Source organism: Meleagris gallopavo, chromosome 19 (assembly GCF_000146605.3).
Source record: "Meleagris gallopavo isolate NT-WF06-2002-E0010 breed Aviagen turkey brand Nicholas breeding stock chromosome 19, Turkey_5.1, whole genome shotgun sequence".
Classification (NCBI taxonomy): domain Eukaryota; kingdom Metazoa; phylum Chordata; class Aves; order Galliformes; family Phasianidae; genus Meleagris; species Meleagris gallopavo.
Genome location: NC_015029.2, coordinates 610,556 through 635,263, shown reverse-complemented (window position 1 = coordinate 635,263; position 24,708 = coordinate 610,556). Strand labels below are relative to the sequence as shown.

The 24,708-nt window shown below is 49.2% G+C and overlaps 1 protein-coding gene and 2 long non-coding RNA genes across 25 annotated transcripts in view; 2 read left to right on the top strand and 1 right to left on the bottom strand.

The window, feature by feature from the left end:
- The window catches only part of EXD3 (exonuclease 3'-5' domain containing 3), a 245,838-nt gene that overhangs the window by 147,244 nt on the left and 73,886 nt on the right, over positions 1-24,708 (top strand). The window contains exon 21 of one of the 22 annotated variants that reach the window (XM_031556114.1): positions 14,558-15,177. The exons of 20 other annotated variants lie outside the window; for them this stretch is intronic. In XM_031556114.1, the coding sequence (XP_031411974.1) occupies positions 14,558-14,569 (12 nt within the window). In that variant the 3' untranslated portion in view covers positions 14,570-15,177. Of the gene's footprint in view, positions 1-76; positions 343-14,557; positions 15,178-24,708 lie in introns of those variants that run through there. One more of the 22 variants, XM_031556116.1, reaches the window with a different exon arrangement.
- Positions 6,985-9,105, bottom strand: LOC109370449. Its single transcript, XR_004161645.1, has 3 exons — positions 8,952-9,105; positions 8,383-8,472; positions 6,985-7,146 (listed from the first exon to the last, which is right to left on the bottom strand). It is a non-coding gene; the product is annotated as an uncharacterized LOC109370449 (long non-coding RNA).
- Positions 9,127-11,310, top strand: LOC109370448. Of its 2 annotated transcripts, none has more exons than XR_002120547.1 (3): positions 9,127-9,217; positions 9,302-10,668; positions 11,208-11,310. It is a non-coding gene; the product is annotated as an uncharacterized LOC109370448 (long non-coding RNA). The 2 variants fall into 2 exon arrangements; XR_002120546.2 differs by having other exon boundaries at positions 9,302-10,709; positions 11,208-11,304.

Here is a 24,708-nt window from a genome sequence, read left to right as displayed (position 1 = left end):
GCCCTTCTCGCTGTCCCCAAGCCCCAGCAGGCGCTGCCTCTGCTCTTGGGGTTTTGCACTCTGCTTGGTTTCCAAGGTTTCTGCTTGAGCTCTGTGCAAAGCCGTGAGTTCGGGGCCTGCTGACATCCAGCAGAGGTGCTGATGAGGTCAGAACTGCAGAGGCACTGCACCTGCACCTCGCTCCAAACTGCTGTTTTCCAGTTTTTGGTACTTGGCGTGCCTTTTGGCATTGCCTGTTTCAGTTACATTCTCTTTGTTCCTGCGTTCTCTGTCTAGGACACACGCTGTTTTAATTATAAACCATGTTTAATTATGGCTCTGTGACTCTGATAACATTTAATTACTTTAATAGAAGGACTTTTTTTTTAGGACCATTTTATTTCAGAAGCGATTAGGTTAATTCATGTCCATGCTAGTTGGTGACTCCAGATTGCGTTTGGCACCAAATATCTGCAGGTCGTTTTTAAGAAGAAATTTTAATTGTGTTAGTTCAGATCTCCATCCCTTCCAATTTCTCTCTTGTATTTGTTACAGTAACACGCCACAACCCATCCCTTCAAAACCTGTTATATAAACCAAATGGCGACTTCACCATCTCTCACCTTATCAGTTCAAATAGAGAAAAAGAAGAAACCACAAAGCTCTCTGCTAGGAGTAAATCCTGGCTCTGTGCCTTCCAGTCAAGCTTAGCAGGGTCTCCTGGCCCAGTGCAATGCACATGTTGTGTAGAAGCAGCAGTGACTCCTGGGCAGAGAGCAATATCTAGAGCTCTGCGTGTACCTGATGCTGGTTGTTGAAACCATATCTGTAACCTGTAGCAAAAGTGAGAGTTGTCCATCTGTGCAGGTTGTCTGTAAGATGAGAATGATGTAACAGCACGTAGATGGGATCAACACAACGTGGGCTGATGGGCTGATCCTACTGCAAGATAAACGTGTGTGCTCAGATGTCAGATAGTGCATTCAGTCTTGTGTTTTTGTTGCTCCAAGAACAGATCTCAGTTGTTATGTAGTGACCTGCTGGCTTTTTGCTGTTTAGAAAAGACAACTTACGGATTCTGTGATTCTGTGAGCTCCCATAACGTGTGAGTGCTCTTCCTGGTGGTTGCTGAAATGCCACCTGAAGGAGCACACACAAAAAAACGCTGCAGAAAACTGCAATGTCTGTCATAAATGCAGAAGGCTGTGAAGCATCCACTCTGAATCCAGCCCCTTGCTCACAGTCTGGGGTCTGGAACTGCTTAGCTGTGCAGCGTTTTTAGTACGTGCTGTCTTAGTTTACAGTATAAATAGGGGTAATCAATTTGGCTAGGAATATATATGGAGTGTTCTCTTACTTCCAGGAGAAATGCCTTCCTTGTAAATTGTGGTGGTAGAACAGCTGCATGTTTTATACTGCAAGGCATGGGAAGATGCTATTATTTGTCAAACTGCTCTGTGTTCTGAATCATGTATTTGCCTGCATTTAAGGTTTTGGCGTTTCGGAGCTGATTTCGTTCAGCTGTCCTCTGCAGCCTATGCAGGTTTCATTGCCACGATGCTGTTGCCCTGAGGGTGAATCTTGCAGTGCACAGCTGTCTCCATGCAGACTCGGCCCTGTGCAGTGTGTGGGGAGAGCTGGGGTCGGAGGGCTGAGCGGGATCAGGGTGCTGCTGCCTAATTGCTGCCTGAAAAAATGGCAGATTTCTGCATTTTAAAAGGTCCTCAGGGCTTGCTGTGGCCAACAGAGACCTCAGTGCTTCATCCTCAGGTTCTCTCTAAAGCATCCTAATTCTCTGCAAACCTAGCACTTAATTAGGATGGAGGCTCCTCTTCCATCCCACGGTCCCTGTTCTGGTCTCTAACCAGGTTACAGACCTCAGGACTTGGGTTCTGCTACCTCCTCACAGAAATGTGCATTGCTAATGGCTGGCCGGGACCTGGGGCTGTGCCTGGAGCAGGGGAGGGCAGCGGGGCCTGCCTTGCAGGAACACCACGAGCAGGAGGTGCCCGGGCACAGCGGCTCACGGCCAAGGGACAGCACAGCTCTGCTCGCCTGCACTGGAGGTCCCTTACCAGCTGCAGTCACCTCACGTAGATAAGGGTTTGCTGCATGTCACAGGAAGCAATGTGGCATCCTGCCTGCCTCTCACTGTCTCATGGAGCAAGGGCTTGTTTTGTCTCTTGAGCTTCTCTTGTAAATGATTGGAGTGAATACATCAGCAAATGTTGTTGCTGTAACAATTAATGCGTGTAGTGTGGAGCAGATGGTAAAAATAGGGCTCAGTTCAATGCTGTAGTCAAGATCGCTGTAAAATATATTTCCTGTGTCAAGTCCCTCAGTGGGGATGGACGATGTCCATTTTGCAGATATAGAGAGTGGACTGGCTTTGTAACTCTGCCAAAGCACCACCACTTTTCTGCTAGAACAATGGCAAACACCAGTTACCTCTGTCTGACTTCTCTCAGCAAGTGCAGGGAGAATTTTACCCACGTGCTTCTCACCATCTCTGCCTTCGGCAGTGCGCTTGCTCTGCTCAAAAGCCCCAGGAACAGAGGTGCCACCAGCAGGGCCGGGCACAGCCTTCCTGGTGTGCCCATCACACACATCCCTTGTGTGCTGCATCCTGGGGCTTGGTGGTGCTCGTGGAGAGCTGCCTGTGCCCAGCAGCCTCAGCCAGGGCTCCTGTTATCCTCGGTGAGGAACATACTAGATTACTTGAGCAGAAATAAAGTGAAATTTGTCTTTTGATGCCAAAAGGCCTCGAGACATTATGTGCTTCTTTAGCTTCAAAATCTTTGAAATAAACCTCTTTCCTCCATCTATCAGAAATGCAGGCGTGCTCATTTGATTATCTCATATCCACCTTTTCTTCTTTGCCAATAGTCAGAGGTCACCCTTTCGGGAGTGGTGATGCGAAGCGGAGCTCAGCACCGCGGTGCCTTTGGTGCCCAGCAGGGCTGCATGGAGCCATCGGGGGCTGTAAGCAGCATTAGGGCATCTGCCAAATGGCCTCGAGTGGAGGGTCAGCCCGTGGTGGCACAGAGGAGGTTTTCAGGCACCCTGCGTTTGAGAAAAAATCAGTGTCTGCTAACGAAGGTGTCCATGAGGACAGCTGTGTTTTGGGTGCAGATGGGGCACAGCTGGGTTGTTTTACCTGGCGTTTGACATTTGGCACTCTCACCGGTCTGTCTGTGCTCGGACTCTTGGAAACAAATGTGCTGTCAGCAGACATGGCCTGGATGACTGACTCCCCTTCTCCCATCTTGCTTTCTGTGCTGTCTCACTGAGTGGGGCAGGCTGCATCTGCTGACCCTGACTGTGGGCAGTGCCTCTGTTTGCTGCCCCATCTCACAGTGAGCCTCAGCCACCAAAGAATTTATTTCCTCGGGCTGAGGTTTGGCACAGCTCTGGCTGCTGGTGCCACTGAGACTGCGCTTCTGCAAGAACAGCACAGATCTGGAGGGGCTGGGAGCCCCTGGAAGCAAGCAGGGCTGCTCCGTGCAGACTGAAATCAGGTTGCAACTGTTCATCTCGGGAGGAGATGAACAGTGTGAGTTGTTGGCTTTAAACCTTTATATCACCAGTGTTTATCACAGAGGTTGAAGGGGAAAACAGTGCGTGTGGTGTTGGAGAGGCCAGTAAATCCTTCCTGGTACAGAAGAACCCATCATTAAAGGTTTGTAACTGCTGCAGTTCTTGCTGGTTTGCAGTGCCAAAGGGAGATTCTGAGCCAGGAGGGCCCATCTGTCTTTCCGTTGACCTGAGGGTGTAAAAGCTACCTAGCTGAGCACTGAGCTTTGGGGGGATTCTGCTGAGCGCATCCCTTGCTCTGGGCATGGGAACAGCAGGGAACACAGGCTGATCCTGTGGCTGCTCCTGCTGCAGAGCAGGGACCCCTCCAAGCAGTGATACCCAATGGGATCTGCACCTACAGTGCAATCGGATCTGCACCTTCTACAAAGTTTTGAGGCTTTCCTGCAAGCAAAAACAGTTGCCGTTACATCCCCTGCGAAAACAAGCGTGCAGGAACAAAACACCTCAGGCTCCAAGTGCAGTTTCTGCAACTGGACAGCCCTGCATTTGTTATAGGATTATCTGCGAACTCAAATAGGTCGTCTCTTTCACTTCACTGAACGCTCTGATCCTAAATAAGCAAATGACATCACCTATTCTGATGTCCTGTTTAACTTATGACCTCAGCCCGAGCCCCACAGGATGTGAGAGATAACTGCTTTATTTCATTGTCTGGAGATCTGATATGTTTTCTCTCTCCCCCCTTCCCTGCTCTTTCAGTTCCACAGCCGCTCACCCCATCCCTTCGGAGAGGTGTTCAGGAGTAGGTGGGGGGCTGGGGGATGGGAGGAGAGGAAACCACCATTTATTTTTTTTTTTTTTCAAATGAGGTGCAAAAGTGTTGTAACAGTTACAGCAAAGGTTGCTGGTTTTTGTGGTTAAGGTAACGAATTTCAGTGCTGCAAAGCTCATCATGTGCAAACTGATTTACGCAGCCAGCCTCGTACAGAGCAATCCATCTAGCAGGGACAAAGAGAAAGTCCTTATGATGAGATGAAGAACTCAGTGCTGGGGGCACTTTGCGAGAACCTTTGAAGCCGGCCTGGGAACTCTGGCAATATTAGTTGATAATTAGTAATATAGATCCCTCAAGCTGTTGTTTAGGTTGAAAATGTGCACGTCTCTCATGAGCCTCTGTCACACCAATCTGATCAGCAGGCTTTTTTGTTCCTTTTATGTGGGTTGCTCTGTCGGTCCAGATGATGATGAGAACTCCCAGGCATCATCTTTCTCACTTACTTGTGAGCCAAGCAGCTATCTCCCTTGCTCTGTCACGTCGTGGAAGTGGGACTGGGGCAATTTTGTTTTGTGGTCACCTTTCTTGGCTCGGACAACAGTCGTTTCATTCTTCTCAATGTAGCAGTTGTGCTTCCCCATGCTCCAGGGGAATAGAATGTAAAGGCTACGTATTTCATGAACTGTTTTTGCCCTAAAAGACAGCAAGAGATTTGTCTCAGGAGTTGCTTAGGACAAAGATCATCTGCAGCTGAAATGGGACTGAGAGATCATCAAAGAATTTTGAAAATGCCTGTGCTCAGATCCCACCTTTCAGCTTTGAGATGTCCTTTGCTGACAGAACGTGGTGTCCCTGCTGGCTTCCTGTCCACCCCAACGTCTCCTTAGAAAGGGACGTGTTGCCATTGGAAGGAAGAACTCCATGCACTGGATTCTGTAGTCTTGGGAATGCTGAGAAAGAGAATATTGTTCCTAAACCCTCTGTGGCTTAATAAAAGGTTCATCCCTGGGACGCAATTTGTCAGCACCTACAGGTCAGGAGAACCTGTGATTAACAGCACCTGTGGGTTCCCCAGATGTGTGAGCTGCTCACCAGCCCTTAACCTGAAATGAAAGCTCAATCCTGTGCTACCCACAACGTGGGCTGTGATTTCTTGTTCAGAGTGTGATTGTTCAGCACAAAGAGTAAGGCCCTCTTAATCTTTTTGTTTACCCTGGGCTTGGCAATTTAGATGTAATCTGCAACTTGTGCTGCTTAGATTCTGTCCAGGAAGCACAGCTGGTATTATTCTGCCTCTACAGACATTGTTGAAGGAGTGAATTGATCTCAAAAGGTTCTTGTCCCTGGGCCTGTCTGAATGTGAGCATTCAGTGGTGAAAGCACCCAGTCCTGCGACAGCAGTGCTGCATTCGGAGGATGTGGCTCTTTCTGTTTGGAGAGGCTCTACGTGACGGTTGTTCAATCACACTGGGGTTGGTGATAATTTGTCATAACAAACTGTGCTCCTTCCGAGCCTTGAGATTTTTATTTGCTGACCTCTGGGGCTTTGTCACTGATAGTGAGAGCTGCAGCAAGCACTCAGCACTGCGGGCAGGGCAAGGTGGGCTCAGCAGGGCCAGCTGCTCGCCCCGCGTGCCCCCAACCTGCAGATACCCAGCAGCCCTCCCAGCCTTCACTGCCAGGATTTATGTATCTTCGGTGGGAAGGATGGATGTAGCTGTGCTGTGCTGATGATGGAAGGGGGTTGTGCAGAACAAGCTGCTGGGGATGGCCCCTATGTGCAAGGCAGCGTGATGAGCCAGCACTCCCCTGAGGTAGCAAGGAGGCAAGGAGCTCCGGCACAGCACACGAATGCAGCAGCACAAGTCCTGCACGACTCCCAGCCTGTAACTTGCCCAGCTCTGCGCTGTGTGTGTAAAGCTCTGAGCTCCCTGAAAGCAAGGCTCGGCTGGGCCTAATTCTCAGCAGTGAGCCTGGACAGTAGTGCCTGGTTCCCACAGACTGTACACTTCCCTGCCAAGATTTCAGTATCTTCAGAAATTCAGCGGAGCATGAAGGTCACAGCAAGGGAAGAATGACAGCCTGAGACTTTTTTCCCCTTTCAGCAGCTAGGAGCAGACTGTTGTCTCTCTCGCATGTTGACTGTTTTCATAGGGTTAGCGTGAAAGTTTATGTTTTACACAGACCAGTGGAAGTCAGATATGGGAATGCTGCAGATCAGCTGTGTTTCTTCAAGGAAGACGGTCTCATGTTGCAGACTTGCTTTCTCAGTGTCTGCAAAGGCTTGATTTCCAGTGAAATTTCCTTTACAGATCTTTGTCTGTAGGCTTTTTGTGGGCATATGTGAGGCTGTACCCAAGGTTTTGGTTTGTGTATTTATTTCCTTTCTCTCCTTTTGCTTGTAAAGCTGCAGGCGAATATTAAACTTCAGAGGGAAGAGAGCTGTTCATTTTTCACGGTGTTATGTATTACAGTGCTCAAAACGATGATGCCAGGCAAGCTATTAGAGGTCAAACCTCAGCTGACAGTGAATGTTTTCTTTTGAGGAAATCAGCCTTATTCCTGGGAACCTGGCTTTGTTCTCCTGTGCTAAATGCAAGAAAGGTATGAATGTGTGTTTTTTCCTGGAGGGCAACACTAGCAGGAAAAATGCTGGTTTTAGCCAGCAGAAACAGAACAAGCAAACAACGATCGGCAGTGAAAACAGCACTTGTATTTAGACTAGCATAGAAAAGAAGGAACAATGCAGTACGGAGTAAACGTCCCTTTCTGCAGTTCTGTGCAAGGTCTTTTTCTTCCTCGCGTGGATTTGGATGGATCAGGAAGTGCCTCGGTCAGCAGTGCTGCTGGTGTCACTGGGAGAAAGTAATGGGAGGTCAGCGGGTGACAGTGATGGAGTGACTGCAGGGAGAGCTGTCTCTGGAGAAGGCACTGACGACAGCCATAACTCCCAAGCGTCCCAAAGAAACCGTCCCCATGTTTTCTCTCAAATGTCATGAGAAAACGAGAGATTTAAGTTCTGTTGCTTTCCAGTCCCCTGTGCCTCCTGAGGTCAGAGTTCAGTGTATTGACTGTGTCAAGAAGTCAGAATTCCCATGTTTTATACACTGTAGAGTTTCTCCTCCTTTTTGACATGGGTGCCCTTATCATGCTCGTTGTTTGTGTGTCGTGGTAAGGATTGGGTGTCCAGCTCTTGGTGTTTGAACGGCTGTATATTTATACTGCTGGGTTCTCAGGATAATGATCCTACACATAGACCAGCAGTACAATTAATGGGTCTCGTGATTTGAAATATCTCATACCTTAAAAGTGAAATAATGTCAAAGTTCTTGTTTTTACAGTGGAGTATCCAGCTTCGTTAGTCGTTTGGGTGAGGTGGATTGGTTTGAACTCATCCAGAAGGTCTCCAGGGCTTTATTTTCACCTTGTCGATCAAGATGATCGAATAGAGATGGACAGGAGCCTTTCTTGGAAGTGTTTTGAAGTGGACCATCTTACAGCATGTGCAGTATCACACTAATGGTTTCCAGTGCCCACTGAGTATGCTGCACAAACTCTTGTCCCATAGTTTCAAATGCAATAAAAGAACTCCTGTGCCCTTCAGGGGGAGTGAATGGTTTTGCAGTCATCACAGTTTTATTTTGCCTGGGCAGCTGCTAAAACTGGCTGCAGACCTTTCTTTTCTCCAGAAGAATGTGTGATCTCAAGGCATTTTTAGAGCTTTCATTTGAGTCAGCACTGCACACCAAGGTGCACGTACTTGACCTCACTGTAAGATTTGCCAGATCTGTAATTACTTGACAGCGTCTATCTGAAGACCTTTAGGCGTTAAACGGTGTAACTTCCTATTGGCATCAATTAAAACATATCGCTCCTTCGTGTGTTACTTACATGAGAAGACACCCCACAGCAAAGAAAATCATACGGCTGTGGACCCCTGTGGGATATGGTTCATGATTTCCTGTTTCGTCTGCTGCTGTGAAGCTATTTTCAGCCAGAAGCAGCTAACTATGAGGATGGGAAGCAATAAAAGTGGGGTTGGGGCTTTTCAAGACCTTGTCCCCAAAGCTGCCATGGTCTAAATGACTTACGTAATGTAAATGGAGACCACTTTGTGTTCATGTGAACTCCTTCATCCAGGTTAATACGCTGTTTCAGAAACAGGCAGGTACAGCAGTATGCTGGTGAAATGTAGAAAGAGAAACAGAAAGCTTTCACGTGATTTTTGCAACTCTTACCTTGTGTCAGACTTGAAGAGGATGATATTTTGCAGTTACATTAAGGAAACACAGCCATACTGTGTGCCAAAAGCCAGCCCAGGATTTTGCTTAGCTGGTGCAGATGCTGTTTTTGATTCGGTCATTTATAAGAAGCTCGGGGTACATTTATCTCATTCTTCCCCCAGGAAAGCGATAGAAGACATCTGATAGCACCAAGGGCTTTGTAGTGAGCGTACCTGAGTGGGTGCTGATCTGGAAAAAAGTCTCCTTACGGCACAAATAGAGCCCCAGTACCCTCTGACTTCCTGGCAATGGGAGTGGTAGCTCAGGGGGGGAATGACAGCATAGGAGTTTTGGCAAAGGTGGAACATAGAACATTCAGGGCACAGTTCTTGTGAGTCATTATGCTTTTTCTGGAGAAGTGGATTTAGATGATTTACCTCTCTTAATTCGAGATATGCAGTCTGAGTTGGTCATCCATTTGATCCAGGAGGGGCTGGGGCGAGGTGCAAGTAAAAACCTGTTTTTCACTCATCCTCAGCATCCTCTGTGTTTGCAGCTGTCTCTCACCTGGCTTTCCCCTTTGTGGGTCCCAATGGAACTGTGTCTCCAGGAGACCCAGTGGGCTCCTTAGTGACATAGGGGAATGTCTGATGGTGAGCACGGATGGGTTTATTCCCCTTACAGTGACTGTGGTGACAACCAGGTGAGCCTAGCCCCAGGCTGTCTTGCTGCCAGGAGAGTGGCCCAGCATCTCATGGCCTTGTGCACTTTTCTTTTGTGTTTGCAGCTCCTGCTTGGGGAGGAAGCACATGGGGAGCCAGGTGCTGAAAACAGTCCAGCTGAAATGGGACTGAGGATCCATCTGAGGCACAAGGAGCAAGTTCTGGCTCTGGTGTAACCACCAGCATGGATCCCTCCGTCTCTGGTCACCAGTTCCTGGTGCTGTGCCCCTGGTATAGCCTGGGGCATGGCAGTGAAGTGACATGGACAGACCACTAATCTCTGCAGCTATTAAATTTTTAATTTAGCTGTCTAAATTCATGGACTTTGAAGAAGGGGGGATCATGGGGCTGGGTCATGCAGGAGGAAATGAGCTGGTGGTTGGAAAGAGGAAGCTGGTGACAGAGGAGTCAGATGAGGAACATGGTTCCCTACTAACAGGGTCATGTGAATGGCTGCTTGGTGACAGGACAGAGTGATCGATGTACAAGAATAATAGGTCACTGGGGAGTCAGCATGAAAGCTGATGCCTCACGAAATGTATAGGATACAGTAGAAAAGAAAGTTAAAAAGACATCAAGAAAAGACAGAGCACTTCTTGCACACAAGCCTGGCTTGCAGTTCTAGTTAGCTTGCTTCTCTTGGCTTATTTTGCACACTCCAGCTTGTGGATATGTGAATTGGGCACTTGATGGTGATTGTGGGTCCCTCTGAGCTGGCACGGGGCTGAGCCCCAGCCCTCAGAGATGAGCCCATCCCTGGGCTCTCCTCAGCCCGGCTGCCTTCTCTGGAGCAGGGCAGTCTGGGATCAGCAGCATTTCGTGGCATTTACTGGAGGGCTCAGATTACCCCAGTGAAAATAATCGGTTATGCAAAGTTACGCTGTTTAGATTGAGTTTCTTCTGTGTGGCCAGCGAGGTGTGAAAGTCAATCTATTCTGCAAACCCCGAGGGCACTTTCTCTGCGCTGGCTCTGTAGGATCCCTCTGGGGTTCAGCTGTCGTAAAAGAAACGCCAGCCCCGAGTTCCGTTTGAAGGAGTGGAGGTGGTTGGGGCCGAGCTGTGGGGATGGGACGAGGCATGGGGCTGTGGGGCCTGCAGGAGGTGGGATGGAGATGTGCAGCCTGGCTGTCCGCAGTGCTCTGGGTGCTCTGCTTCACAGACCCATCATTGCGTCCCGTGCGCTAAGCGACGGCGTGCTTAGGAAGTTCTCATCACTAGGAGGAGGCCTTCCTGCAGCAGGAATGTTTTGTGATGTCCGACTCTGCATCATCACATTCCTTGTCTGCCCAGCACTCCACGTGTTTTGGGTTGCAATGTGAGAACAGAAGCAGGAAAATCCCCCTGGACGGCCCCTCCTCATGCATCCCAACTGCGGGCAGTGCTGCCCAGATTTGGGCTGGTGGGTGACGGGGGTGACGTCATGGAGCACACTGTAAGCACAAGGGACGGACCGAGGGCTGCTGCCTTGCCCAGGTACCGCAGATGCTGTGGTACCCAGCCATGCTGGCCAGCAGCACATGCACAGTGAAATCGGCATCAATTTATGCTGCTGCTGCTGCTCTGTGACTTAGCGCGGTATCATTCTTATTCAGCCGTAGTGCCAAAAGCAAGACTCGGCTGCTTTCTTATTTCTTAATGAAAAATACCTCTTTAGGGTTTCTTTGAAGTCCCCACTCCTGAAAATCCCCACTATACTGTCATCATTGTTACTGTTAACAGCCCCTGCCAGTACCGGGAGCCTTTCCTGACAGATATCTCCGCGGGGGCTTTGTCAAACCCTGCAATTCAGCTCTCCGCTATAGACAGTTTTAAATGGCTAATGACGGACCTCCCGGGGGAGTTCTGCCAAACTCTCAAAGACCTCCCAGGTTTGGCAGTGGCAGGGTGTCCTTTCCCTGGGGCCAGCGCAGGAGGAATGCACGCCGTCAGATTCTCCTACCTAAGCTGCATCAGCCTGCTTATTTTTTGCAGTTGCAAAGACTCATCCATGCGTACAGAGCCGGTTGCTTAGCAGAGGAGAGATGGCTGTGTCAGTAGAGGACGTGAAATAAAAAGGCCAAACCTCCAGAGGAAAAAGTACCCGCTGGAAGAGGTGTTACTGCATTTTAACATTGGAAATATCTTTGTTTGAAAGTAACAGAACAATCTAGAATTATAGAACGAGTCATTTGAGTTGGAAGGGACCTTAAAGGCCATCCAGTCTGTGGATGCAGTGAACGGGGACATCCTCAGCTCCATCAGTGCTCACAGCCTGGGCCAAAAGGCCCTGAGAAGTTTGTCCGGGTTTCTGTCAGAGGCCCCGTTCTTCCCCAGTGTGTGAGACAGTGATCTTTATGGGAGAAGAGTGGGAATGGGAATGATGTCTAAATGAGCTGGGCACCTGCGTGCTATTTTCCAAAGAGACAGAAGAACACTTGAGGAGCAGTGAGGGGCTGTTGGAAACACATCGCAGACCCTTCTGCCCATGATCTCAGGAGTTTTGGGTTGGTGCAGGCTGGCACAGAGCAGACAACGCCGAGCTTCCCCATTTATTCATAGTGCAAAAGGCTCTTCTCAGAGATTAGCAAATGAATTCCCTGGAGAGTTTGCTAGAATTGGTTCTTTCCTTGCACTCGTGCTACCAAATGCAATGAAACCTTTTCCCTTTCTAAAGTAATCAAAATTAATACTTTCTATTTTGCATTAAAATAATCTCTGGTTTTTTTCACTTGAGGGGCAGCTCCCATCTCTCAGTGATTCTGTGCCTTTAACTGGGCTGCTGTTACACAGAATGGTTGAAGCTTCATTTAGCTTGAATGAAAAACGTAATGTGTGTTGCTGAAGAGAGGAAACTGGTAGTGGATGATTTACTTGGCATGCCCTGCAGCAAGGAGGGTATAAATGAAGCGGGGGAACACTGAGAGTGCTGAGACCTGAACCAGGGGAAATGCACGAAGCCTTGGAGTGACCTCATGGAAATTCCTAGTGATGAGGCTTCACTCATTCTGTCAGGAGGGGTGAAGATCAAAATAACACCAGCCTAGAAATGCGAAGGCCTCTAGATAATGCATACGAGTGTAATGTTACACAGGGCTGAAAGCCAGCCGGCTCTGTGTGAGCGGCCCAGCACACAGGTGCTGCTCCTCCTCGTGCTGCAGTGCCCAGGGCCTCTGCCTCCATCCCTGTGCCAAAGCTGCCTCTGCTTAAATGCCTGTAGAAAGCAGTGTTTCTGCTCAGGGTGCCCTGGGATGCTGGCAGCACGCAGACCTGCACACAGCCATGTGTAAGGAGCATCGCCTGGCTCTGTGAGGCGCCTGTCCTGCTGCACAGGGATAGCAGTCCCATGAGCAGAAGCAGAGCAGCAGGAGGGGTCACCAAGCTGTGCCCTTCTCACTGAGGCTGGGTCCCGACGCGAGGCCTTGTGGGCATATGTTCAGTGTGACAGTGTCAGAAACTGATGCAGAGACTGTCAAGACCAAATTCCTGTGCTATTTCTAGAGCTTGAGATTTTGTCCTCTGTGCTTGCATTCAGCTCTAGGATTCGTTCTCCTCTTTCATGCTAATGGAGTTGTGATAGCGTGGTTGTGTACTGACAGCTGCTTATCACTGGTTCTGATCCCTAAGCTCTTGGCTTCTCCGTGCTGCTTTTTTGCAGTGTTTGCACAGTGAGGTGCCCAGATGCACTGAACATCTGTGAAACGCTGGCTGCTGAAGTCTCCTGAGCTTCATTCGAAATACCAGATTAATTGATTTACTTAGATCATAAACAGCAGTGGAGAGCGGGAGGCTCTGACCCAGTGAGAAACTGCGGATGTGGCTCTGAACAGCAGGCTAATGAAGATGAAAAACCTCCCCTGTCCAGAGTAATCCAAACACAGCCTTACATATTAGTCTGTTGGCCCAAGTGCAGCTGTTTGTCTTTTCAGTAATCCGAAGCCAGAGCGGTGCCCTGAGAAGCAGAGGGGAGGTGACAGCAGGGATGGCCAGGAGGCCGGCGGTGCCCTCGGCGGAGCTGCAGAGCTGGCGTGGTGGCAGCAGGGCCATCACTGCTGGGGCTGTGCTGCCATGGCAGAGCCCAGCGCAGCCGGGAACCCGGTGTCTTCCCTTTGGAGGGAAGCTGGAAAATCATCCTTGTGTTTAAAGTTCCCATGGCTGCAGTTTGAATTTGGCACACACTGGCCGTGGGGTTATCTGAGGTCATGTACTCAAATAGTTGTAGATAAAACAAGGGCCTGTTTGGATTGGAAATCTCCAGAGGGCTTTTCCTTTGCGCGAGGGTAATGATATTGCAAGAGGACATGAGCCAAAATAAAGATTCAGCTCCGTATGCAGTAGCTCAGTAAAATAAAATGAGCAATGGAAAAAAAAAAAGGAAAGAAAAGAAAAAAAAAAAAAAGAAGGGGAGGGGGTGGAAAAGGACTGTTTTCATGACGTTATTTTCTGGAGGTGCTGTGAGATGGAGGAATTGCAGCCAAGGGGTGGGAGGCCTGCGGTGCAGCACGTCCAGCTCAGCGATCAGCCCTGCTCCCACCTGCTGTGGGTCCCCACGCCGCACTGTGCAGCACCAGCATGAGCAGCTCTGCTGCCAAGGGGTGCTTCCAGAGCCCCCTACCAGCCAGGGCAGCTGTAAAGAAGGAGAAATGAATGTGTTTTGAAAGTTAAAGAGGGAATCAGATTCTGTTAGACTCTTTCACGGGCCCTTGGGCCTTTATGGGAAACTATTTACTCACCACTTAATGGGAGACTGCAGAGCAGAGCACATTTGGACAAGAAATGTGGTTCAGTACTTTTCCAAGTTGCCATTAGAGAAAAGCATGTGCTTGTAGCAGCAGCTCTCTTCCTTGCTTGTTGCCGGCTACAACAATCTTGATGACTCTGCAGCCTTGTTGTTATACAAATACTTGAAATTCAAAAGCAAAATGACAAAGCTGGGGAGCAAATCAGGCCTTTGGGGGCTTTCTGTCTTCTTGCAGCACGCTGAGATGCAGTGCTGATGGATGCTGCTATGAAAGCATCTCTCAACAGGTAGTGAGAAAGTAAAGATGAGACAGGGAGAAAAAACTGGAGGAAAAGATGTTCTCTGTCCTTCACTGCAGGCTGGGGCTCCGGGTGCTGGGTAAACCAAATGGGGACTGGCTTTCCTCCTAGGGCCACAACACCTTTCCCATCTGCAGGCTGTGATGGGGCAGCCTCAAGGCATGCAGACCTGCACAGCCCCAAGAGTTTGTCCCTGAGAGCTGGGAGCTAGAAACCTTGTTCAGATGCAGACTTCATTTCAGCCTGGAAGTTATCTGAAGATGGCTTGCAGCTTTCTTACACTTGTTTATTATGTTGTTTTTAAGACTGCTTGCTGAGGAACCCCAGACGTGAATGTTCGATCGTTGGCTGTGGACCCGAGGAGCCCAGCTCCCACCACGTGTAATGGCATTGGTGGATCTTCCTCCTGTGGGCTGCTGACAAGAGCTCAGCTCTGCTGACAAATCTTTATCTCCGTGTCCATTCGGGTTTACTCAGAATGTTCATTGGAGACTTTGGGAGTCTGAAAGGTCAAATTCATCATTTGTTTTATCTCCGTCTTCTGTTTTGGTGAGGATATCTTCACAATTCAGATTTTACTAGAATGTGCTTAAAATGTATATTCACATTCTGTCTGTTAGGCTGGTTTGTTAGTAGGGAAGGAGTCACGAAAAGGTCGTGTCTTCATCAGGATTCATTTTTAGAAAGGGAACAAGCCTCTGTGCATGTCTCCTTGGAGCACTGGCCCTGCTTTTCTCCTTGTAGGTACTCTTTAATAATGGCAACGCCATAGTTCTTCAGCTCCATAAGCTGAAAGAGACATAGAGCAACATTCCCAAAATGTTGTGGTCAGTGCCACAAAGGAGTTTCTCTTTGTGCATCCTGTGTTGTTGTATGGTGTTTAGTGATGTGACAAGGGAAATGGCTCTAAACTGGAAGAGGGTAGATTTAGATGTTAGGAAGAAATTCTTTGTTGTGAGGGCTGTGAGGTACTGCAACAGGTTGCCCAGCAAGGCTGTGAATGCCCCCTCCATGGAGGCATTCAAGGCCAGGCTGGATGGGGCTGTGAGCAACCTGGTCTGGTGGGAGGTGTCCCTCCTATAGCAGGGGGTTGGAATGAGGTGATCTTAAAGGTTCCTTCCAACCCAAACCATTCTATGGTTCTATGTTACTATAGCTGTCTGTATCTCATAGACTCAGTGTTTCTTAACGTGCTTACACATGCTTTTTGTGCTCAACTCCCAAGACAAACTACTATTCAAGTGCTTTAGGTCTATGGTATTCATCAGAGGCACTTCTGACCTGCTGGCTTTCTTTCCTGGAAAAAAAAAACAGCAAGTCCTCACCGAGCAGAGATGGGAGGACCTGTTGCCTGAATGGATCCTTATGATGGCATACAGACCAGTATGAAATTGACATCTTCTCCACAGAAGGTATAAGAGCAAATCTCGTCCAGGTGATTGTGAATAAGGAGCAGTTCATTGCCCTGAGTTGTGCCCAGGGCTGCTTATCCCTGTGCCAGCCAGGAGGGGACAGAGGGTGACTGCTGTGACATGCAGCAGTGCCCTTCCAGCAGAAAGCCAGCCAGGACAAGGTAGTTTGGGTTTTTGTTCTTTTGGTTTTTTTTAGTTCTTTATGGGAATATGAACAGGCTCCCTAATTTTTGTGTTAGTGCTGTCTCATGAGCCTTTGATCCCATACCAGAAGCGCTGAGGCTGGATTTGCTGTGTTGTCACACTGCAGCTCAGCGCTCACTCACCTCCCGTGGGCAGCAGTCCATTAGAAAAAATACCCACACCTGAGTTTAGCAGGATTATCCTTCTGGCTCCAAAGAAACTGAGGACTTGACAAAAGTAAATGCCAAGGTTTGAAATGCATTTGGCAAAGCCGGGGGGACAAGGGAGAAATTTGTCACCCGAAGGTTGAGTGTGATTTACCATCTGGCAGTTTTATGATGGTGACATTTTGCATTTTTTTCCCCCAGTGGTAGAGCAAAAATTAATCAGAAATGCTTTGGAAGGCCAACTGTGTTATGGTTATCATAGCGGGAGTGCAGGAGGAGGTTTGTCATCGTGGCAGCCTTGGAGAAAATTTGCTGAGGCATTCAACTGCCTTGAGATCTCCTCTAGAGAACTTGTGTGTTTCTGGTCGTGGGTCACTTGTGCTAATTTGGCATCTCTTTTAGAGCAATTTACATTTTTCTTTCAGCAGAAACACTTACCCTGCCCAGAAATGAGAACGCTCCTGTGCTTGGGTTTGGGGGTGGTGGTGAAAGTAGTTCAAATCTGAAGGGAGACAGCTGTTCTCCTTGGCTCTCCAGCACGTCTCAGGCATTTGTTGAGCCTACAGAGGAAACACATTCTTAAAGTCTGTGTCAGGAAACCAGCTCCTAAGGCAGAAAAGTCGTGTGAATTTTCAGTGTTCCTGTGCGACCTATAATTTGTTACAGCACTGCGGGTGCTGCAGTTCGTTTGCGGTGTTCGTTAGTGAGGCCCCGTGGGATTTACACTGCAACACTTGGAGCAGATTTCACTCTGCTGTGACGGGGCTGAATCAGAAGCTGCTGTGTGAGGAGGCACTGAGCGCCGGGTGGCTGCTGGTGCACAGAGCTGTCCTGACCTGAGCGCAGCCCGTGGCTCTGAGCTTGCACTGCCTGGCAGAGCAGGGCTTTTTCCAATGCAGTGCAAATGAGATTGCTCCTAAAATATTTGAGCATGAAATGTGTGAAGTAAAGCACGGCTCCTGCCCTCTCCTGTGCGTCCCAGTGTTGGAAAAACAGCGAGACAGTTGTCACTGAGCTGCTTGATGCTGATGGGCTGGAGGGCTCCGGGGGGGGCAGTTTGCTGGGGAGCAAAGGAGATGCTGGGACTGAACGTGGACCAGCTTCTTAAATAAGCTTCACAAACCTCCCATCTGTACCAGCAAGCTTTGATTTCAGGTTTAAAGTAAAAAATGTGATTCAGATAAGTCCTTCAAGTCCAGGTAACATTTTTCCCAATACATAAAAGTGCAAAACAGCCACTTCCCAGGAGCAGAAGACCTCTGGCAGGGGGATTATTTGTGTGTTGCTTGTCCAAGTGACAATGATGAAACGTTTCTCAGCAGGCCCGCTCCCTCGTTAGAGATTTGAGCCTCCGCTTTGAAGTTCCGTCTCCAGCTGGAAACTTCCACAAACCTTTGGGCCAAGAGCTGTTTTTTTCCCCCTGAAATATTTGATATCAATGCTTTGGTGCAAATCTATGATTCTTCCCCTTTCTTCTGTTTGAATATAGAAACTTTTAACTCTCCTTCATATCAAATATGGGTCATTCGGAGACAGATAACATAATAACATGTGTCGGAAATCTTTTGTCCTTTTGCAATTAGGGAGTATTTTAAATAAAGCTTTGAACTGCAGCCCTCTAGTTTAGCCCTGCACAGGCTTGGCAGCTCCGGATCAGGATGCAGTTGCAGTTGTGAAGAGAAAAAGCTCTGCTGTGTGCACATGGCGAGCTCAGGGCATGTGGGACTGCTCTGCAAGCACTCGCTTTGGTTGTCTGTTCTCTGCAGCAGCAAGCGTGTAAAAAGCAAAGATGATGTGCTGGGAGCAGCCGTGTGAGTGCATCTGTTCCTTCTCTTGAAAATGCATCCCCAAGGCACCAGGAGGAACGAGCAGCTCTGGGCGGTGCTGCAGGCAGACCTGTTGGTGGTGGCCATTCGCCCTGTGGTCCAGCAGGCACCTGGACTCTGGATTTCTCTCCGGCGCTGGAAGATGTTAACGCTGTTCTTGTGTGGCCCATGGAACACAACGTGCTCTCGTTGCTACTGCTGCGGTATCCCAGCAGGCTGGGGTGGGTGCCAGGTGGATGCATCCTGCTCGCAGGGATGCTTGGTAAAGCATTTCCGTGGAAGAAAGTCCTGTCCCATCATCTCCTCCCCTACCCCCAGTCACAAGCATCTTTGTGTAGCCCTTCCCTGTCGCTGTTTTCCCATGGCAAGAAGTGCCTAGTTCAGAAAGCATCAGCCCCGAGCCCTTTGATCTTTTCTTTCTCAAGAGAAAAAAGATTAAAAAGAGACAAGAAGTTAAGGATTTGTGAGGGGGAACGAACATGAATAGCAAATTCTGCTGCGGAGGTCACCTCCCCCCGGCTTTCTTCCTGTGTGATCAGAGGACGGGCAGGGTGGAAGGGTGCTGAGTGGGTCTATTGGGGAATCCAGGGAGGAGGGGAGTAAATTGGGGGCAGAGGAGTGGGGGTGGAGTGGCGAGCCCTTCAAAAGGAACAATGCTTGCAGGCTTCTGCATTGTTAGGCGGCCTTTTACAGAGAGTGCCATGAATACAGGTTATAAATTCTTTGGCCATTGAGAGAGCTCTCCAAACCTGACTCCATCCTGCACTAAACCGGGCCTGAGCCCTATCAGTTGCATAGCAATGAATTCATTTACATCTGGATAGTTAATCTCCAATTCACTTGACAGTTTATCTCACCCTTGGAAGAGCAGCAATGCCTGTTCTATTGTGTGGAAGCAAGTCTATGATCATCAGCTAGGCCAGCACCTCTCCTTTGTGGCAGCAAAGATGAGAAGGGAGGTTGTTGGTGTCTCGCTTATGAAACACGCAGTTATTACCCCAAGCCGTGTGATTCTGCCTGGCTTTCACTTGACATCCTTGCCATTTTCACCCTTTGCCTCCTCTATGTGGAAATGCCACCTGACCATATCAGTGACTGATGCAGGATACTCCAGCTGAAGTGCTGCTTTTCTAGCACGGGTGGCATAGATGGATTATTTGCCCAAGCCAGAACTATTTGGTTTGTTCACACAGTTTGGTTTGTTTTTGCACTGTTCTTTATCCCTGGATATTCTGTACAGCTCCTGCAGGGAGGAAGCACTGCTCTTGCCCCAGCTTGTCTCAGCAGACCGTGTTCAGGGCATCCCTGCAGCTGCCGCACAGGAGGATGCTGAGATGCCCACAGGGATGGAAAAGGCATTGTTCACCCCAAATCCTTGCAAGATGAAGCAAAGCAACCAATGAGCCAAACCCTGTGGAGTAGCACTGGTTGGGTCCGTTGTGACTGGGGAAACAGCACCCACACATCCCAGCAGGCGGGGAGGTAGCAGGCAGAGTCATGCAGACATGTGGAGGTGAGAACAGAGCCAGTTGTGGTAGATAGACTGACTTTCTGTTTGTGTTGGGAAAGTGGCTCAGGAAAGGAGACCTTGGGAGTCAGAGGACAAATTTAAGCATGAGAATTCCTTGATTTATTCGTATTTTTAACTCTCCAACTTTAATTTCCTGCACTCGGTATTTGTTCGTATCTGATGTGGTTTGGACGTGATCTGCAGAAAGGCCACTCCAATCAAAGTATCCCTCTTTTATCTAGAGAGGCTGCAAATCTTTAACTGGCCATTTTGTTTCCTCTCACACACGGTGCACTTCATTCTGCTCTGCTTGTGAGAGTTATGTCTGAAAAGCTGTCCCAGCAGTTAATGCTAAACAGTGAAAAACAGAGAGTAAAAGTGAAAAATGTGGTGACCTCCATTGAGGAGAGAGAGTAGCTTTGGCTTTTTCTAAGTGCTATGAAATCTTTGGTTTGCCTGCAGCCAGGAAGGCTGGGAATGTTTTTGGCTCAATGCATGGCCATTGCGTATTGCTCATCTTCCTTTAGGCCAGTGGAGCTCGGGTGCATCTCTGAGTCCCGTTTGCTTTCTTTCTGATGTTGTCCTTAGGGAGGCCGTGAGAAACCAACTTAACCAGCCTGCTGTGTCTGCTGGTGTCAAATGTAATGGGGTGATAGTGCTTTCTTGAGTAACGCTGCTGCTGGCATTGTGGTAGTGATTCAGTAAATGCAGTACAAACACAGGGCAAAAAGAGAACCCACCCTACCCCACAGAGTTCATTTTGTAGATACAAGAATACAGGGACAGAAGGGAGAGTGCGAGGGGACCAGGCAGGTCGGCGTGCTGCAGGGGTCGTCTGGTCTGTGGGGCAGCTTCTGCTCCCAGGGGCCGGCAGCAGGAGGGTGGGAGGAGCCCATGGGAAGGAGGCTGGGGAAAGTCGGGCCCAAAGGCAGAAAGGGAGAGCGTGCTGGGGGGTGGCAGGGATGGGGCCGCCCCGTGAGCTCGCTGTGATCTCCTGCAGCTTCTCATGGTGCCTTAAATGTGGTGATGGAGTGTGTGTGTGTGTGTGTGCTGAAAGTGGCACTGCGTGAAGATTTCCAGGACGGTACTGAGAGTGAGCTGAGAAATGTTATCTCTTTGCAGAGGAACCACAAGGCAGGTGTTCCCAAGCTGGCTCTGCCTGTGCTGGATCACTGCACTGCAGCAGCGTTGGCATCTCTCCTGGTGATGTCGTGCAGGACGCTGCCATGTGTGGCACACAAAGGACCACCCAACGCTCAGAGTTCAAGCTCTGGGCTGTTCTGGGTCTGGGGGCCATCCCTGCAGGCCTGGGGTGCTCGCCCTCAGCCTCCTGCACACGGCTGTGCTGCTGACCACCAGGCTGAACTGCTCCTTTGCAGCATGTGGACATGCATTTTTAGTTATTAAATGCTCACGTTTTCCTTTGCCAACACGATTTTCCAGTTCCGTTTACTCTGTGCTCTTTCTTTTCTTAGGATGCTGCTGTGGAACAAGCGTAACAACGTTTTAAAAGCATTCCTTAGTTAGCTTTGGTAACCTGGAGACTTCCTTCAGCATACAAAGCTGGAGAAGCCATGGTGAAGCTGTCACAGCAGTGCTCTGCCCTGATGCTGCAGCTCAGCCCAGCCTGCACACTCCATCCCTTCCAGCCACGCTTCTTTCCCCTATGCATGTCTGGCATTGCTCAGTGCATGGAGCTGTGTCCGTGGCAGCTGGAGGCCAGGTGCTGGCTGTGGGGAGGAGCATCAAGGCAGTGGGAGCTTGGCATAAGAGGACACAACGTGGAATTTGCCTTCTTACAATGAGTTTATATTTGCTTTTGAAAAGGACCACCCTACCCCACATTGGCCATTTCCCATTCTTTACTTTACCTGAGCTGTGTAAGAGCATTTCTCCTAACTGTGCCGTGGTTTTCCTGCTGCTTTCCTCCCTGTGAGCTACAAGTGGGGATGACAGAGCCCTTGCAAGCAGTAAGCATTCACTATTAAGAGATATTGGCATTTCTCTCTAATTTTTCTGCTTTGTGAGACGAGCCATTTTATTTCAAGGCAGGAATGTGTTTGTGGCAGGAAACGTGCAGCCACTGCAGCACGGTGCAGGGAGCAGCTGTGAGGCTGAGCACAGCCAGCACCTGGAAAGGACCTCTCTGCCCCAAATTGCCCATTTCCATTGTTTTTTGTACTCGTGTGGAAGACCGTTCCTCCTCTAGGTGTTTAAGTGCCTCTTTTATTCCCTTGGTATAGGAGCAAATTGCTGCTCCTGGTGGTAGTGTACCAACCCACTGCCATCTCTCTGCATGAAAGATGTTTTCTGTCCGTCTTATCTGGTCAATGCTTTTTATTTTTGAAGCAGCTCGACACAACTTTATTTTTCTTGTGTGCGCCTTTAAGTGAAAATAAATTATAATAAATAGCATTAATACAAATATTATGTTTAAGATTTAAACTAAACAAAATTAGGGTGTTTAAGCTGTGTTTTCCACAGCAGCGGATGAAAGCCCCTTCTGCTTCAGCTCAAGGTGGTCTGTGCAGTGGGCTCATGGCATATTGTGTGTGGGACGTGGATGGGACAGAGTGAGACACTGCCTTGGCACACTGAGCATTGAAAGGTTGTCATAAAGTCTCACTGGATTGCATAGGCTTGGATTCCTAACTCTTTTTTTTTATAACTAGAATAGGAGTAAAGTTTTTATTTCTTCTTCTCTCAACCAGAGTTTGAGGATGGGCATGGGTAAGTGCAGCTGAGCAGCTCTCAGCGTGAAGACAGGACGGTGATGTGGTCATAGAACCACAGCATGGCGTGGTTGGAAGGGACAGTAATGCCCCAGCAGTGCCTCACCGCCCTCTTAGTAAAAGGTCTCCTTCTCACACCTAACTCCGGTCTCCCATCTTTGAATTTAAAACCCTTCCGCCTTGTTCCATCCCTGTCTGCCTCTGGCCTGCACGTTGTGTTTCCTTGTGCAGTCACAGAGATGAGTGTCTCACTGAGAACTGTCCTCCTCGAGTCTGAAGGTTTAGGTCACGTTGTTTTTATAAGCAGGTTTCAGACTTTACAGATGCACATGGGATGCATCTGGAAAATGTCTTAATTAACCAATGATAAACATCACGTTTTCATGCTCAGCTCTCTGAAAACCAGCCGTATGGGACTGCATGAAATGCTTTTGCTCGGCGGGGTGTTTGTCAGTGTCTCACTGTGGGAATTGCTGCCCAGTTCACTCCTGAAGAACTGAGCCTCCAACTCTGAGTGTGAGGACCCTCCAGTGCTGTGGGGCAGGAGCCCTTTCCTTCACAGAGACTGCAGCATCGTGCAAACATTTGTTATCTTCCACAATGAAAGCTAGATGAATAATTGCTGCTACTTATACTATTGAACTTTCCAGAAGAAATTCTCCACTGGGTTAAGAACAGGCATGACAAATCTCAACCCAAAGGACACGGGGAAGGTAGCTGTTAGCATCTAAGCAAAAGAAAACTACAGCTCTTCGTGACAAACATCTCCACACCCGAAGCACTTGGCAGTCAATGGCCAACAGTGCAGCTTATGTGTTTGGTGCTGCCCGGAGAAAGCAGGGAGCACGGCCATGCCTTCAGCCAGCACCAGCACTGTCTGTTGGGTGCTGGGTGCAGCCCCGTGTGCTTACTGCAGGTGTGGAGAGCAGACAGGGCTCCGACAGCATCTTTCTGCTGTGGGCAGAGCAGCCCTGGGTGCTGTGCAGATGGGAATGGTGCTGTGTGAGGCGAAGTGCCCCTGCTCATGGTGCCCAGTGCCCTGCCTGTGGGGTATGGGGGCTGTGGGGTTGGAGGCTGCTCTGATGATGCCAGAGATCTGGGAGCAGTACCTGTGATTGTGCTCCCCACATGCCCAACATGGGGGCCAGAGGCATTATTCAAACCTCAGAGGAATATTTTGGGGGAAAAAAAAATGTGTTTTCTTCTTGAACTAATGCAAAAAACAAAGAGCTTGTTTCACTACTTGCCTCCACTTTCAAACTGGACAGGATCCTGGATTTTTTAAAAGAAAACAAAGCATATTTCAAATACAGGCATTCTTTTCTTCTTTTTTCCCCCTTCCAGTTGCTTTCTGCTTGCTGACAGAGCTTTTGGAGCCCTAGGGAAGGTACATCTGCCAATGATAATCTCAGCGCTTTGGGAAGCCGGGAGCAGCGGGGGGGCGGTGGGGGCAGCTCTATGTCTGCTCACTGCTGCACCCAGCAGGGATCGGGGCTGTGCCTGGGTCCACAGTGGCACCTGGATGGGAAAAAAGCAGCTTTGGGCTGGATGCACATCTGTCCTCACCTCCACTTTGTCCAGCAGCTTCAGGTGCTCAGGGCACACCTGGTGCTGCATTCCATAGGGGCTCAGGCAGTTCTCAGCACTTCTGCAGGCAGCTGCCTTTGCATGCTTATGAACAGTGGCTGACAGCTCCCAGTTTTGCTCCTGGATGAACCGAGGCAGTGAGGCAATTAAGTGGCCTGTGGGAGCATCGTGGCAAAACCCCACTTCCCAGAGATAGCCCAGGACACACCGGGGGCAGAAGGGATGCATCAGAGCCGTGCCATGGTGTTGGCTTGATGTTAACCACTAGACAAGAAGCCTGACAACTGGCAGAAGCCAGAACCTTAGCGGTGCCCTCCTGTGCCTTATCAGAGGGCAATAAATCTTGACTGATTAGTTTTTTAAATTAGAATTCTCAGCAAATAAATGAGCTGCCTGCACGGTGATAATAGCCTGCTTGGAAAGCAGCTCTGTGTACTGTGTAAGTTGCTGGAAGTCATCAAAACCATCTTATCCCATGGAGTCTCCTGTGCTGAACTTGTGTTTACAATATCAGACAGAAAAAGGAATTTTTCAGTGGATGTTGTCTGATAACTTTTTAGCCAAGCAGCAGTGTAGTTCGGGTCTCTCTGCGTGAGGCCAGGCTGTCTTTGCTGGCTGTGGAGGTTGGGCGGCCTCCCTCCTCTCCATCCATTTTTTACTATTTTTACACATCTTGCTCCAGTTTAAATTATGCTGCTGAGGTTTGGTGGACTCTGAGCATCCCATTCTTTGGTTGCCATTGGCCCAAAGGACAAGCTGGTGCTCAGGTGATGAGCACACCGCTGCTGCTCCTCATCCTGTGGCTACAGAGCTGTGCAAGAGGGACAGCTGGGAAGGATGCAGGTTCTTATCACATAGAACCACAGACTCACAGTATGGTTGGGTTGAGGGGCCCTTACAGCCCTCAGCCCCACCCCTGCCATAGACTGGCTGCCCCCCAGCTCCATTTGCAAGGGGCCCATCCATGGCTTTGGGCACCTCCAGGGATGGGCACCCACAGCTCTGGACACAGTGCTGGGGCCTCACCGCCCTCTGAGGA